The sequence below is a fragment of the Corvus kubaryi genome, unplaced genomic scaffold, assembly GCF_017639235.1.
Source record: "Corvus kubaryi isolate FWS band 111438036 unplaced genomic scaffold, C.kubaryi_AGA036_p1.0 74, whole genome shotgun sequence".
In the NCBI taxonomy this organism is placed as follows: domain Eukaryota; kingdom Metazoa; phylum Chordata; class Aves; order Passeriformes; family Corvidae; genus Corvus; species Corvus kubaryi.
This window is the reverse complement of record NW_024582061.1, coordinates 16338851-16353049: the sequence shown is the minus strand read 5'-3', so window position 1 is coordinate 16353049 and position 14199 is coordinate 16338851. Positions and strand designations below refer to the sequence as shown.

General features: G+C 44.9%; 1 protein-coding gene across 5 annotated transcripts in view; it reads right to left on the bottom strand.

Moving 5' to 3' along the window:
• CACNA1I (calcium voltage-gated channel subunit alpha1 I) overlaps nt 1–14199 on the bottom strand; it is a 164896-nt gene that overhangs the window by 63890 nt on the left and 86807 nt on the right. For all 5 annotated transcript variants that reach the window (XM_042050736.1, XM_042050734.1, XM_042050737.1 and 2 more), the window contains one exon: nt 3341–3438. In XM_042050736.1, coding sequence (XP_041906670.1) covers nt 3341–3438 — 98 coding nt within the window. The remainder of the gene's footprint in view (nt 1–3340; nt 3439–14199) is intronic.

The window sequence follows — 14199 nt, the reverse complement described above, 5'->3', positions numbered from 1 at the left end:
GTCTCCATGTGAGCTCTCATGGAATGGTTTGGAAAGGACACTGAAGAACATCTACTTTCAACCTCCCTGCCAAGGACAAGAACAACTTCCATTAGTCCAATTCCCCAAAGCCCTATTCAAACTGAACTTAAACACTTCCAGGGATGGGGCATCCCTTGGAAAATCCCGTTTTACTTCCTTTACTTGCACAGTGCCACTTCCCGCGGCAGCAAGCTTTACACCCTAACTACAAACTGGGTAGAAACTGTCATTCTTAATGGACATTTACCACCTTTTGGTTACACTGGATGTCCTTTTCTTCTTCTGTCATGATTCAGAGAGACTTTACATCCTCACATGCATCCTTTTTACCACAGATAATGAGTACAGCACTGGCAAATAGAATTTGCCAGCTCCTTGTGGGATATTGTTTCAAAGCCTCAGAAGTGTCACTGTGAGGAAGGGCTTTCAGTAGCATGTTAAGAATGAGCATGTGTAAGCAGAATTTAGACACATCCAATCTGGGAATTTGGGCATTTAAACTTCAGCCTTGCACACCTGCCAAGAATATAAAATAAGTTTATTGAACTTTTTCCTCTGCCATGTTGCTACTGTTTCCCTAGAAATTCCTTCTGAATTTCCTCTCTCCTAATTTTCTGTTATAGCCTTTTTTTTTCCCCTTGCATCATGTAGTACGAAATTTCTCTCAAACTTCTCCAGAAATTTCTCACATAAGTACGTGGACTTTTTAAACAATGGCAGATTAGTAAAGTTCTTTGGGCACTAAATAATTTACCCTGACAGACCACTTGAGCACTCTTCCACTCATGCTCTAATCAGTCAGGTTCCCAATCTTTTTGTCCACTCTCCTGATAATAAACTGCCATTATTCAGTCCACACAGCCAGACTCCTCTGGGAAAATCAGTCCCTGCCTGGGTGTCCATGTGGGAGCCTTTGAAATGTCCAAGGCAAACACTGGGCCACCCTGTCCCATCACAGCCTTTGGGACATGGCTGAAAATCTGCCTTTAGGATTAACCACCCCCCACTCCTTGCCTCGCACCAGATATCTCACACTCACAACCACGACCTCAATTTCCCTCTACCTCCTGCTGTCCTATTTCCCACTTTCTTTGGCTACACCTGCAACACCTCCAGCTTGGTATCATCAGTACATCTCACTAATAGACTTTCCTGTTGCTTCAGATTAGTAATGAAGAACTTTAAAAAGACATTAAAAAAAGATTTGTGGCCAAAGGTCCCATTAATTATGTTTGTTGTGCCCCACTAGGCACCTTCTTCTAATGCAGCTCATTCCCATTTATCACAAGCCTTCATTTACAGCCTCTTTGCTAGTTTTCAGCCCTCAAGTCAATGCTTCCTCTCCCAGGAAATCCAGTTTCTTTTTTTTTTTTGTTTTAATTAATGGCAGGATGTCTTTCTTCCAAAATATTCTCTGCACATAACCACAGATTTATGTAGCAAGAAAAATACATAAAGATTTAACCACAGAGTGGAAATTAAAACAGCATCAATTTCATACAGGTGAAGCTCTATACTGATGAAAAGAGCAAACAGGCAGTGTCAGGGCAGGGACAGCCAGGGGGAATTCAATGGCATCTGCTCTGCAAAGGTCAGGAAAGAAGATGGAAAGTATCTCTGGTGCCTCTGCATGGATGGAGCAGGTCCCTGGTGGGTCAGTTCTGACATGGCTCACACTGTTCCTCCCTGGGGCAGCTCTGGCTGTTCCAGGAGATAAATAGGAATAATACAAAGCCTCAAGTTTCTGCCAGGCACGCTCTCCTCCTGGCCACCTTTGTCCAGCAATTAAAATGGCAGACACCTGTAAGGGTTAATTGGATCTCATTCCGGATGTTTCCATTTGCCTCCAAGGTAATGTCTACACTGATAATAGGCTTCAGGCTCTCAAAGCAGTCTTTCAGCACAAGCTCATGGCACGCCTGATGAAGGAGGGAGGAGAAGAGGCTGCACAACACAAGGATGGGGCTGCTGTCACATAGCTGCCCATATCTTCCTGGAAGGGGCGAGCCTGCCATGCACAGCCTCCAGGCCACCCCCTTACAGAAAGCTTCTACCCCAGGCCCAGGGCTGGCACCCAGCCCTCTCCTCTCTGGAGAAGGGCCAGAGAGATGGAGACAGACTGGGGGAGTTTTTTTGCTGACAGGGAATAGCCAAAAGCTTCTCTTGACCCTCGTCTTTATGATCATATGATGGACCTGTTACATTCCTGGCTGTTCTCTCAGTGCTCCAACCAGTGGATCTTTTGCCTGGTCCCCTCCTGCCATGCTGGGCACACAGGACTGTGCCTCAGTTTCTCCTTCACACCTTTCAGCACCTTCTTTTCAGGGCTATTGCTCAAAGATTAAAGTATATCCAGGAAGAGGGACAAGATCCCTCTTGGGCTTTGAATGGAGCCAGAGTCTCTGAAATTCACCTCCACAGCATGTTCAAGAAAGAGGTGATATCGTGAAAATGACTTTGGCACAAGGAAAAACATACGATGCAGACTAGGAGGTCAACTGTGCAAACTTTCTCAGGTCTGGAATAGAAAAAGGAGCATCTGAGCTTGAGAGAAGGATTAGGAGAGCTCTGGCAAGGTGTTAGCCACTGCAGACAGCCTGATCAGGGAGATTATGGAGAACAGCAAAGAGACTTCCTGCCATTCTGTAAGACTGAAAACTTGCAGAAGAAATGCCTAAAGTCTCCCAGGGCTGACACATCCAGGCTCAGACACAGCCCTGGCAGCCCCAGCCCAGTGGTGTTCAGCCTGGCTCATACACACACAGCAGCTCACAGAGGGCACTGTTGGCACAAAAGAGGGAGTACAAAGCACAAGGGGAGGAGGAAACAGCCATGAGTCGGTGCTACACGCCCCTAACCTGTAATGGCATGAACATTTTTCAGATGAGAGAATCTGGAAGGCCTTGTGAAAGCCTGAGCAAACTAATTTCCCTGCTTCCCAAAGCTCATCCTTCTCCAGACCTCACGCACAGGCCTTTTTGAAGCTACAGACATCATTAAACCTGTGATGTCCTTCAGTAAGAGGAAGAAAAAACACTTTCATTTACTGCATAATTTTCACCTTCAACTCTTGAAGTTCCATCAACATGGCCATGCACAAGGGATGACTAGGGCCGGTATGCTGGGACACTCTTGTTTTCCTGCCGATCCAACAACACCTCTTGGCCCTGTGATGGCAAAAAGCCTGCACACACCCTACAGAAGCCTCTATTCACTTTGTACCTGAACCCTGCTGGGACAACACCACCACACACAGCCTTATTGACCAGGTACTCCCCACAAGCCGAGCTGAGAGGTGTGAGAGGGAAGCACGACTTACTAGGCACACGGTTGATAGCTTTCAGGGGTCTCAGGACACGGACAGTACGGATTGCAGACAAGTTAATGTTTTGGAGATCCAGGGAGTACTCCACCATCCTGCAGAAGGGGAGAGAGAGGGAGAGAGAGAAAAAAGAGAGAAAAAGAAAGTTTAAAAGAATCCAGAATTTTGGCTTGAGCCACAGATTTATCATTTCTTCATTGAGGAGTTTCTGGAAGTCATGAGGATGAAGCCGGAGCCTTTGGAAGCAAAAATGAAGTCTCCATGAGCCCTATGGGACAAGCCCAGAGCCCACAGCTCCTCTGGCAGAAAACTCAGTGAGCAGTGAGCGCATTTCTCGCGGACACAGGCCAGGAGCTGTGCTAACACGTACCTGCTGCGAGCGCCAGGAGAGGAAGGAGCCAAGTGAAGATGCACTGGCAAGGAGCACACACCCCTGGCCAGGGCACACACAGGGGGTGGCCACTGCACACGAGGCCAGCAGGAGGAGGGCTGTGTGGCCAGTTTAGTTGCGAGTTACCTGCAGCACAGGGGGTGCTCCCTGTGTTCCCCTCATCTCCCACTGCAGGATATGGTCCCGGGAGGCAGCTTCAGCTAAGCTGCTTTATCTCACACAGAAACAAACCCTCTTACTTAAAGCACTACCTGCCTTGACTAGGTGGAAAGGCTTCCCCCATGGCTATGAACCACTCCTTTCTGACACCAACCAAAAGGGGAAAAGCCTAATTTTAGGACATATGCTAGACCTTAGCTCTCCTAACCCAACAATATGTGCTCTAAATAACCTCAAAGTGCAAAGAGGTGTGACTAATGCATTGGCTTTGCTGCAAGAGCAGCAGGTGCAGGTGACAAAAAGTGACCTGGCTCAGCAATCCTTAGCCCAGCATTCTCTCCTCACCCAATATGGCAAATGTCCTGTCTCTTTGAAAGCATGGCAAGAAACTATTATACTGATAATTTATCCTGGCCAGCAATTTCCACCTGAGGACCTCAAAGCATCTTTCATGTTTTCGTGAACACAGATGCAGAGGCCTCCGGGAAGACATGGGCCGTTGTCACCAGCTTCCCTCGGGTAACCCTGATCTGGTGATGGGATCAAGAGAGTGACAAAATTGGCCAGTGAAACAGCAGCAGGCAGGACAGGAACTGCTTCTGCTGAATCTCTTCTCAGACATGAATAATGAAACTACAAAAAGTTCCCTGTTCCTTGGCATTTTAACAAGACTCAGGAGACAGGGAGGGATTGGGGGAACAGCCTTTTGTTACTGCCCCCTTTCTCAGAACAAAAACCATCATAATTTATACAGGAAGACTCACAAGCCAACCTAAAGTTGACCCAAATCCCTCTGACCAGGAATCACTGAGAACTGAATGAGACAGCTGAAGTGAGACACTGAGAGGGAAATGGGGTACAGCCAGTCTGTGAAAAATAATCAGGAAGAGGCATCGAGTGAAATGGACCAGTGAACTGATCCTTCTGTTGATTACCCTCCATTCAAGAGGACCTCAAAGAGCTAATGCCTGGTTATCTGTCTACACCTTTCACAAAGGGGACTTGTCAGAGTGATAGATTTTCAAACACGGTGGGGTAAACTTGTCGAAGTGTTGTGATTATCCTCTCTCATGCTCTCTTTCTTTCTCTCCCTCATTCCTTTCAGTCTGTTCTCTCATGCACTTTTAGGGTAATTGCATGAAATAATTCTTCCTCTGAAATGCAGTGGCATTCATTTACCTCCCCGGAGCTGTCAGTTCCACATATACCAAGTGCAGAAGAAGAGACAAGGGATTTCATGCAGATAATCAAAATATTCCCACTCCCCAAAGAAAGCCCCGACCCCAAACCAAGCAGAAGTATTCAACCAGCCTACAGAAAGAATTAGTGATAGACAAAGGCTTGGGATCCAGTCAGGTGAAACTGGGAAACAGGTATGAAAGGAGGAGGAACACACAGAGACATAAATGCATGGACATGACTACAGGACATACGTGTGTGGTGCAAAGGCACACAGTGAAAGGGCCTTGAGTAAGCACTGACTAACCTTGCTCCACATAAAGCAAGATTGTCTCACCAGTGCGTTGTTGCTGCAGAATTAGACAGACCTGCTGAAGCTGTGGAACTACAGTTAGGGGCAAAGCACGCTGCAGACATTTTTGTACTGCTCCCAGGACACGAGCTAACAGCTCTTCACAGAGACCTGGCACACAGGGGCAGCTTCCTGACTGAAGGAGCCCCCACGCTGCAGTCTGCTGTGGGGGTGCAGATATGCACAGAAGCATAAAGGCCTCCAAGCTTGGTGAAGTTCCAGTGAACTTCCTTTCCTCTCCTAAAACCACTCATCCCCTAAGAGCACTGGGTTGCCTCTGAAGGCAAAAAAAAATATTATTTTGGAGCAGGAGCAGAACAACCTGAAACAGAGTCAAATGCCAAGTAAGCTGTTAGCCCAAAACACATCTAATTTCAAGTACTGTTTTTTCTGAACTGTGAGGAGCCAAATAGGAAGTCCGGAAGAACACTGTGGCCCTCACAGAAACCAAGCACAGGGGAAAAGCACAGGGCTAGGGCTGACATGAAATCAATGGACAGAGGTGACATCTTTTCTTAGCCTTAACCATGCAAAATTAGTTTTAAAATGTTTACAAACCATTTGGATTTTGTTCTCTTGTGGCTACAGCACATGAGTGACCTTAACCAGGTGCACATCACTGCCCTCTCCTAGCTGGAATGAGTTTACCACCTATGTAGTACAGTCCCAGTGTCACTAGAAAATTATTAATCCTCAAAGTAGTGACCGTGGGTCCTTTCAGCACAAGGCAAACGCTGCCTTAACTCAACTCTGTGGTTCAGACAGCAGCAAGCCAGCCTCCTGCAGCCCTCAGTGGCCACAGATTCACAGACTTACTGCCATTACGTTCCAGTGTAGCCAGACAAAAAAGCTGAGCAGACAATCACACTGCCAGGGAAAACAGCAGGCTGTTCCCAAGGATGGGTTAGAAAAGGGCAACTGCTAAATTTTTTAGAGAGCAACTTGTAACAAAAATGAACTCATCCCTAGGAGGGCCCAGGGCTTCAGCTCGATTAAGAGACCTCTTCTGCCTACAGTTCTTCCTGAGGCCTCCTGGTCTTGGTTGTAACAACAGAGAAATCCAGGATGCTTAAGCCCCTGTGGATGAGATATGACTATTGTAGACACACAGATTGTATCCAAACAACTTCAATGCAATTCCAGTGTAGTTTTACATTAGGACCTCTCACTTTCACCTTTTCTTTCCTAGTGATCACTTCAGCATCAGCTTATGTTCACACTTCTCTTTGTGCAAGGGTAACATGCTCACACCATGCAGATGACCAAGGTGCAGCGAAACTCCACTGATTACCAAAAACCCACCCATCTTCTGTGTAGGTAAAACTGACAAATCCAAATGTTGCCTCCTTGCTCTAATGAAATAGGGTCTCTAAATGACTCTGCTGGAGTCTCCAGGCATCTGCAGCATTTCAGGGATTGCTAGCCCAGCTCTTTTTGTTATTATCATTCTCCAGCCAGCCCTGCTTCCTACAGCCAGGGAACCGTGGACTCTTAACGTGCTCTAGGTTTGGGCTGTACCCCATTTCCTAATGCCATATGTGGAGGTGATGCCAGGTCGACAGAGTCAAAAGGACTCATCCCAAAAAGTGATCAGTCAGAAGCTGTCAGCAGGTTTATGTCAGGAGGTTCACATTTCCTGTGTCTAGAGATCTTGTGGTGGTGGGTCAAGTGTACTGTGCTGATTTGGACTCTCAGGCAGGTGGGTTTTGGATCCTTATCCCACCAGCAACCTGCAGAACCATGTGTTTGCTGGGTGTTTGTAAACCAAGAGCAAGGAAATGTTGCAGCTAGCACGAAATGGTTGCCACCTATTGAACTCCAGGACATTCCCAGGCTCCTTGTCCTTACCTTGTAGTAGCTCAGTGCCATGAGCAAGGGTAGCTCCCATGACCTGACTACCCTTCATCTTGTCCTCCTCTCTTTCTTGGCTGCTTAAAGCATGTCTTGTTAGTAAACACCATAAATTCTTTAAGATCTAGGGGCAGTCAGAAAAAGTCTAGGATGTGGGAAAGGAAGGAAAGAAAAAAAAGACTGTGCTAGCTGTGAGTCCTTTCCCTTTATTATGAGGGAACAGGGTTAAATGCATCTCTTCTAAGGGAAACAGCAGCTTATTTCTAGCACCACTAAAGTATTTTGCGGCCTCTGGTGAGAGTAGGTGAGTGGAAGGACAGGTTCAGAAGCTTAAACTATGCTAAATCAGACAAACTTCTCATCTGTGATGGAATTTGAGCACTGAGCTGTCAAGATAATTGAATATTTACAGTAATTCTTCTTCCCTTGCTAGAGATTTTCTTCTTCAAAACTTTCCACACGAAACTCTTCTGGAAGGAGAGGGGATTGGCACACGCAGTGTCTCCACACGACACAGCTCAAGACTGATGCACATGGGGAACACTGTCAGGGTGGGAAATGGGACAGCGGCACTGGCTGCATGCATGGGGTTCATCCTGCAGAAGCAGGGGGATGCCTGGCAGGGAACACCTCTCCACTCGAGCTCTGCCTCCCCCCCCAATCTTGAGGCATCCCACCTGCTCCCTGCCTCTTTACATCCCTCTGACGCACACCTGCCTGCAACATTTCCACCTCTCATTTTAATCTTTCTTCCTAATTCCCAGTTTTGCCATTGCCCCTTGACTTTCCTTCGTATTTTTCCACTAAGTTAAATCTGCTCAGCTGAACACACAAAGGACCTGGAGTTAAACAGAGATGAGACCAAGCTACTGCAGGGAACAACTGAGCAATTTGTTAGCACGCTGACCCTGTCCAGAGTGTGCGTGGTCTCATGTACCTCTGTCCTGTGTCACACCACTGGAGCAGACAGTGAGTACACAGGGACAAGGGGGCATGGAAACCTTTGATGCTCGTGAGGCCTCAACAACACCAGAACAGCTTCATCAGCTACAGCTTGGCACTTGTTTTGTCCTCTGCACCTGTGAGCTCAAGAGTGGGCTTGGGTCTGCCTTGGCACTCGAAAAGAGCAGCGCTCGTGTCCAACAGCAGAAATGCACGGCCAGCATGGCTCTGTGCCAGGCACAGGAGAGCAGACTGACCAGCGGGATGGAGAAATAAAGATAAGACTATCTAAAATAGGCAAAGTGAGAATATGAAAGCCATGTAAGGAGTCCAGAAAATTTAGACTTTATCTGCTGCACGTGTGACCCAAGATAATGTACTTATGCAATGCCTGGCTAGCTGCTACCTCACAGTTACATTCAATGAAATCCATTATTAAAACAGTTCAAACATTACCATTTACCTCTTCATATTTACATCTCCTTATACCTTTATTAAATACTTATTAACTTTCCTAATCTTGGCTTCTGAACTTCTATTTGCTGAAAATTAGCAGCCAAGAAATGGTATTTAAAACCTATTCTGAAATCATCCATGAAAAATACTGAGGCAGTATTTTTCTTATGACACAAAGCCAATATGTTTTTGTCAAATTCAAAAGCTGCCTAATTCCCTTTCTCTGATAGAAGTTTTCAATTGAAATCTAATTAACTGCAGTCTAATCAATTAATATTTTTTGTCAAATAAATTTACATTTGGCACTGAAGGCAAAAACGTCATGGCTGTGACTTTCTAGCTGTAATTTCAGACTTGCTATGGGTCTCGGTGGGAAGTGAAGCTTTTCCTGCCTGTGGACTGCCATTTGATCCCTACATCTATGAGCACCTGATGTGACCAGGGCAGAAGACTTTGATTGGTCTCTGCTCTGAATTCCTTCAGAGCTTCAGTTTCTCAGCTATGTCAGGGCTCAGGGTGTGTCCTGTACTGTGGCTAGATGGGATTTAATCAATGTCTTCTGCGTACAAGAATATGCCTTTCTGTCCTTGGCTCCTTGATTTGGCAATCACATTTTACAAACTGGAATTTCTACCACTTTGAAGATCCAGAACATAGGAATCCATAGGGAAAATATAAGACTGTCAGTTTTCCCTGACTGAAATTTTATTCAGATATCTATGCCAAAAGTTGGAGCTCCAACATCTCTCCATTTACCAAAATGTCTAGCCTCTTGTATATAAGCCATCCCACAGCTCAAATCTTCCACCTGAAGTTTGTGGGGTGGTGGGAGACTGATTTATCCCTAAATTCTTCCACTTCAGTCATATACACCAGAGATTCCATCAGCCAAATCTGTGCTGTGGAAAGGGAAGGCAGGCAATAAAATCCACTTCCTGGGGTCCACAACTGCCTGGATAGTGGGGACCAGCAACACTGGAGTAACAGCAATGAGGCAGAAGGAAGAGCACACAGGCAGGAAAAAGAGCACACAGATGAAAGTCTAGAGTATGGGGCACATGTGGCATTCAAGACACCTCCTGTCATCCCTTGCTAAGGCTGGACATGCCTGAGCTTGTACACAAGGAGAGCTGGAAGATGAATCCAATCTCTTGTAAATCCATCTGGACATATTAGAAGCAGAGCCAGGAGATTTTGATGAGGCCTGATCAGACACTGGGCAAGAGAGGAGGACTACTGCTGCCACTCAGAGCCTGCAGCCACAGGATGCACAAGTACCAGCAGATGCAGACAGGCTACTTGCCAGCCCAGCAGGGCTCCCAGCCAGGACCTATTTTTTTAAGATTTCTGCCCCATGCCCACCATTTTGCCCTACAGCTGGAGCCATATCCTTATTTTCCCCAAAGGTCCGGTGGGCTACAGCGAAAGTTAAAGACTCTTTCATTATCTGGACCTGATCTTTTGCTATATGGACATTGTGTTGCAGGAGGCACAGGGCTGCCAGGCAGATTCCAGCACTGACCCTCCTACCAGCTCACTTGAGATAGATGAATAGATAGATAGATACAGATGTAAGTACCTGAAGAGCAAACTGTGCATTTGTACCCCTTTTGTACCATTTGGTGCCTCTGGGGCCAGGCTTAAAAACACACCCTAAACAGATGATCCAAAATCCTTTCAACATCTACCACAGAAAAAATGGAATGACACATTAGGCCTCCAAATTGCTCTGCAAACCACAGTGTACTAACCTAAGTAGTCCTGCTTATCTCTTTTAAATTTAGAGCTCATTATGCTGCAAAAAGAAAACTCTCTGCTGACATGAAAGCTGAAAGATAGAAGTAAAAAAAAAAAAAGCCTTGCTGGTAAAACAAGAAATGCAAAAATTACACTCTTTTTTCCTCATTTATAAAATATAATAATAATAAAGAGTCTGTAATTCTGTTAGTAAAAAGACATTTCCTCAGGGAGCAATAGATCAATTACTAATTACACAGTCAGCTCCTGAGCTGTGATGCTTTATATTCTTAAAAAAATAACCTGCAACTCTCCCCCCTCCAGTACAAAATTTTTTTTTACTTTTTTTTTATATTGCTGTGCAAGCAAAAGCCGCTGAAAGCTTCCAGAGCCTGTAAGACTGGTCCCTTGCTGCCTAGAATGTGATTATTTCACACCCTGGAACACTCAGATTTCTTTCCAAACTGTGTACTAAGAGAAAATGTCAGAGTTCCTTAATAGTTTCAGAGACATGATACAAAAAGACATAAGCAGGTTTTCACACTGTGATAAGAAAGCCAGAAGGACTCGCCAAGCTCAGATGACTGAATACGAGTGATGGGGCCTCATTTAAAAAGCAAGAGTCAGAACACGGGCTCTGAGCTCTGTATTTCACTGCTTAGGGAAAAAAATAAAGAAGAAAAATAAAAAAGAATGTCTGCATTTTGGTCCTGTGAGCCTGCTGGTTTTACTTATTTTGGGAGGGTTTGTGTTTGTTTTTTTTTTTTTTTTAAATAAACCTAACATTCACATGGTAAGGAATTAGCTTTCAGGAAGGCAAAAAAGCAGAGGCAATAATTGAGAACTACACATTATGCAGGCAGGGTAGCGCTGCCTCCTTGTTTTCATTCTTCTCTGGTGTGATTCATTTCGTTTTGATGACTGCTTTCATTTCAATATGTTGCACATCTAGGGATAGTTTTACTGGGAGAAAGCAAATAAAATAATTAGTATCATTAAGGAGGAAAAAGCGAGTGCATGTTCGAGGGGAGGGCTGTGCTGCTGCTATTTCTACCTTTGGTTAAGATGCTATTTAGCCTGCTGCTTGCTGGTTTCCATCTTTTTCTGATCACTACTCGAAACACCTAATTGCTATATTTATTACAGTTTTCTTTAACTTGCCATAATTTTATAGAAACTTCTATTTGGCATCGAACATTAGCTAACTAGGATTTTCTGAGCATTCTGCTGTTTACCCTGCTGCTAATAAGTATTTAATGATCTGAGATTTTAAAGTCATAACTATGCAAATTCTGGCCAGGTCCCTGAACGACTGTAGTTAATTCAAAGCAAAGAAAAAGCAGAAGATTGGCAACACACTTCCCCATCTTGTGAGATTAAGGCCAGTTGGTGTTTTTCAGGCTAAGAGGCATCTTCCCAGTGTGGAAGGGCACCATGCAGTGATGGATTTGTTTCCTGGAAACAGGTGGGCATTTGAGGATGGGGGGCTGGTACCTCACATCCTTCAGAGAGCTGCCAGTTGCCTTTCCTAGGCTGAAATTTAGAGGGATAAACTTGGGGCTGTAAGTGCTTTCCATGTAAGGAGAAAGTTGGTGTTCACAGTGATGCTGCACACGTTTGAAAAGAGCTTGGATGGGTGAATTTGGGAAGCATCATCACTGCAAGTTTATGGAAAGGATGCCATATCTAAGGAATTATGGGGAACAGAACTCAAGGACAGCAAATAACTATCAGAAAGAGAATGTAAAAGTAATATCTCAGTTAATAGAAATACTTTCCAGACTCTTGGTGTGGAAGCTGCATAAAGCACTCCTGAAGAAGCAACTAGCCAAAAGGCACGGGGAGTGAGAAGAAGTGTTCTGCTCAGCCTAGGGGGCTATCAGGCTTGCCTGAGAAGAGATCTTCAGCTGTACAAAACCTTCTCCAAAGGCTGCATAACTACTCAAAAAGGAAAGGATGCTTTGGACGAGAAATGGAGATACCAGGAGAGCCGTGCTGCCATACTATAGGTGAAACTAAAAAGCAAATTTAGGAAAGCGTTCAGACTACAAGGACAGTATTTATCCATGCTGATGTGTTTTGAAACTAATTGTTTTTCTTACCATGATAGATATACCACATATTATAGACTTGGATTTATGTCTCTTTCTGAAGAAGTTGGACAATAAATATTCAGCTGAAGTCCTTAGTCGCACATTCTAGCCAGCAGGCAAAAAGGTGACAGAGGAGTTTGGTAACAAAGTGCTGGCTTGGCCAGCCACAGAGAGCATGAGACTTGCAGAGCACTGGGCTAATCCTGCCCAGAAATATTAACCAGCATTTCATCAGAAGAAAAATTAGGTTTTAGAGAACTGAGAGAAAGACCAGTCAGAAGATTGCTAAATGAAAGACCAAAGGGGAAAGTGATAAAACTAGGAAAAGAGTTAATTCTTACAGAACCTCCATGTCAAGAACAAAACTAATCAAGCACTAAAAGATGTAAAGAGGAGAAAAATAGTGTCGCCTATACACCAGTGCTAGGGGCCTGAGTAATAAAGAGAATAAGAATTGTTCATTTTATGAGCACAATGCCTAAATGGCATTAGGAAGGCCTGGTGGGAAAATCTGCATGAAAGGAATATTAAAATCCAGGATTTTAACCTAGTAGGGAGGCTCAAGTGGACAGAAAGAGAGGGGGAGTAACACACTCTGTCAAGAATGGCATTTTCTACTACAGAATCAGCGACAAAATACTTACAGATTAATTTTCTGCCATGTAGAGAATTCCTCCTGGCTAGAGAAATGGGCTGACAGGAGCCTCATGAAATTCAACAGATGAATGCAAGGTGCTGCATTTGGGCCGGACTGATGGATAGTGGTGCTGCTGAAAAGGAGCTGCCAGTCCTGGGACACAGGTGACACACAGTCCACGCAGGGAAGGACAGTGACATACCAAGCTGCACCAGCCATACTGCAGCAGGTAGATGAGGCAGGGGTTATGCCCCTTACTTTGCACTTGGTAGACCATATCTAACATAGCACATTCAGTTTTGGCCCTCCAGTAAAAGGTGTTGATAAATTGAAGCAAGTTCAGGGGAGGGTCACCAAGGTGCTCAGGGTTGGTGCATTTGTCCTGTAAGGAGAGGCTGAAGGATGAGGGCTTGTTCAGCTTGGAGAGGAGATGATTTTGGTGGGACCTACCAGTAGCTCCTTGGTAGCTACAAGGCAGTCAGCGAGGAGATTGAGCCAGAATCTTCACAGTGCCACAGGGCAGGAGAACAAGACACAACAAACATAAATCCGAAGAGGAAAGGGAGGTTCAGACTAGTTACAGAGATACATCAGCAGTGAGGGTGGGATGGTGAGAGGTGGTGCCATCTCCATCTGTGGTGGTTATCAAGACTTGTCTGGACAACTCTAACTTGAGTTTGCTGTTGACCCTCCTTTGAACAAGACTGGAGTGGAGACTCCACAAGGCCCTTTCCAACCCTGATTATCTATGATCCTGTGAATGTAATTAGGTATGTCCAGATCACACCAGAAGAGAGGCTGACTAGCTCTCTTGATAAAAGCACTCTCCCCATCCATCTCTAAGAATTAAATTTGAGCAATGCATTGGAGGTACCGAAATCTCCTTGCAAGTTCCCAGCCTTACAAATCACAGAAAATTGTATTCAAGAACGGAAGACAGAGAGAGATTGTCTATTAAGTTATTAAAAAAAAAAAAAATTATAGAACTTGATTACATGTGTTATGTCCAAATCATGCAAGGTCATCAACAGTACCAGATACGTTTGGTGGATTAGTGAG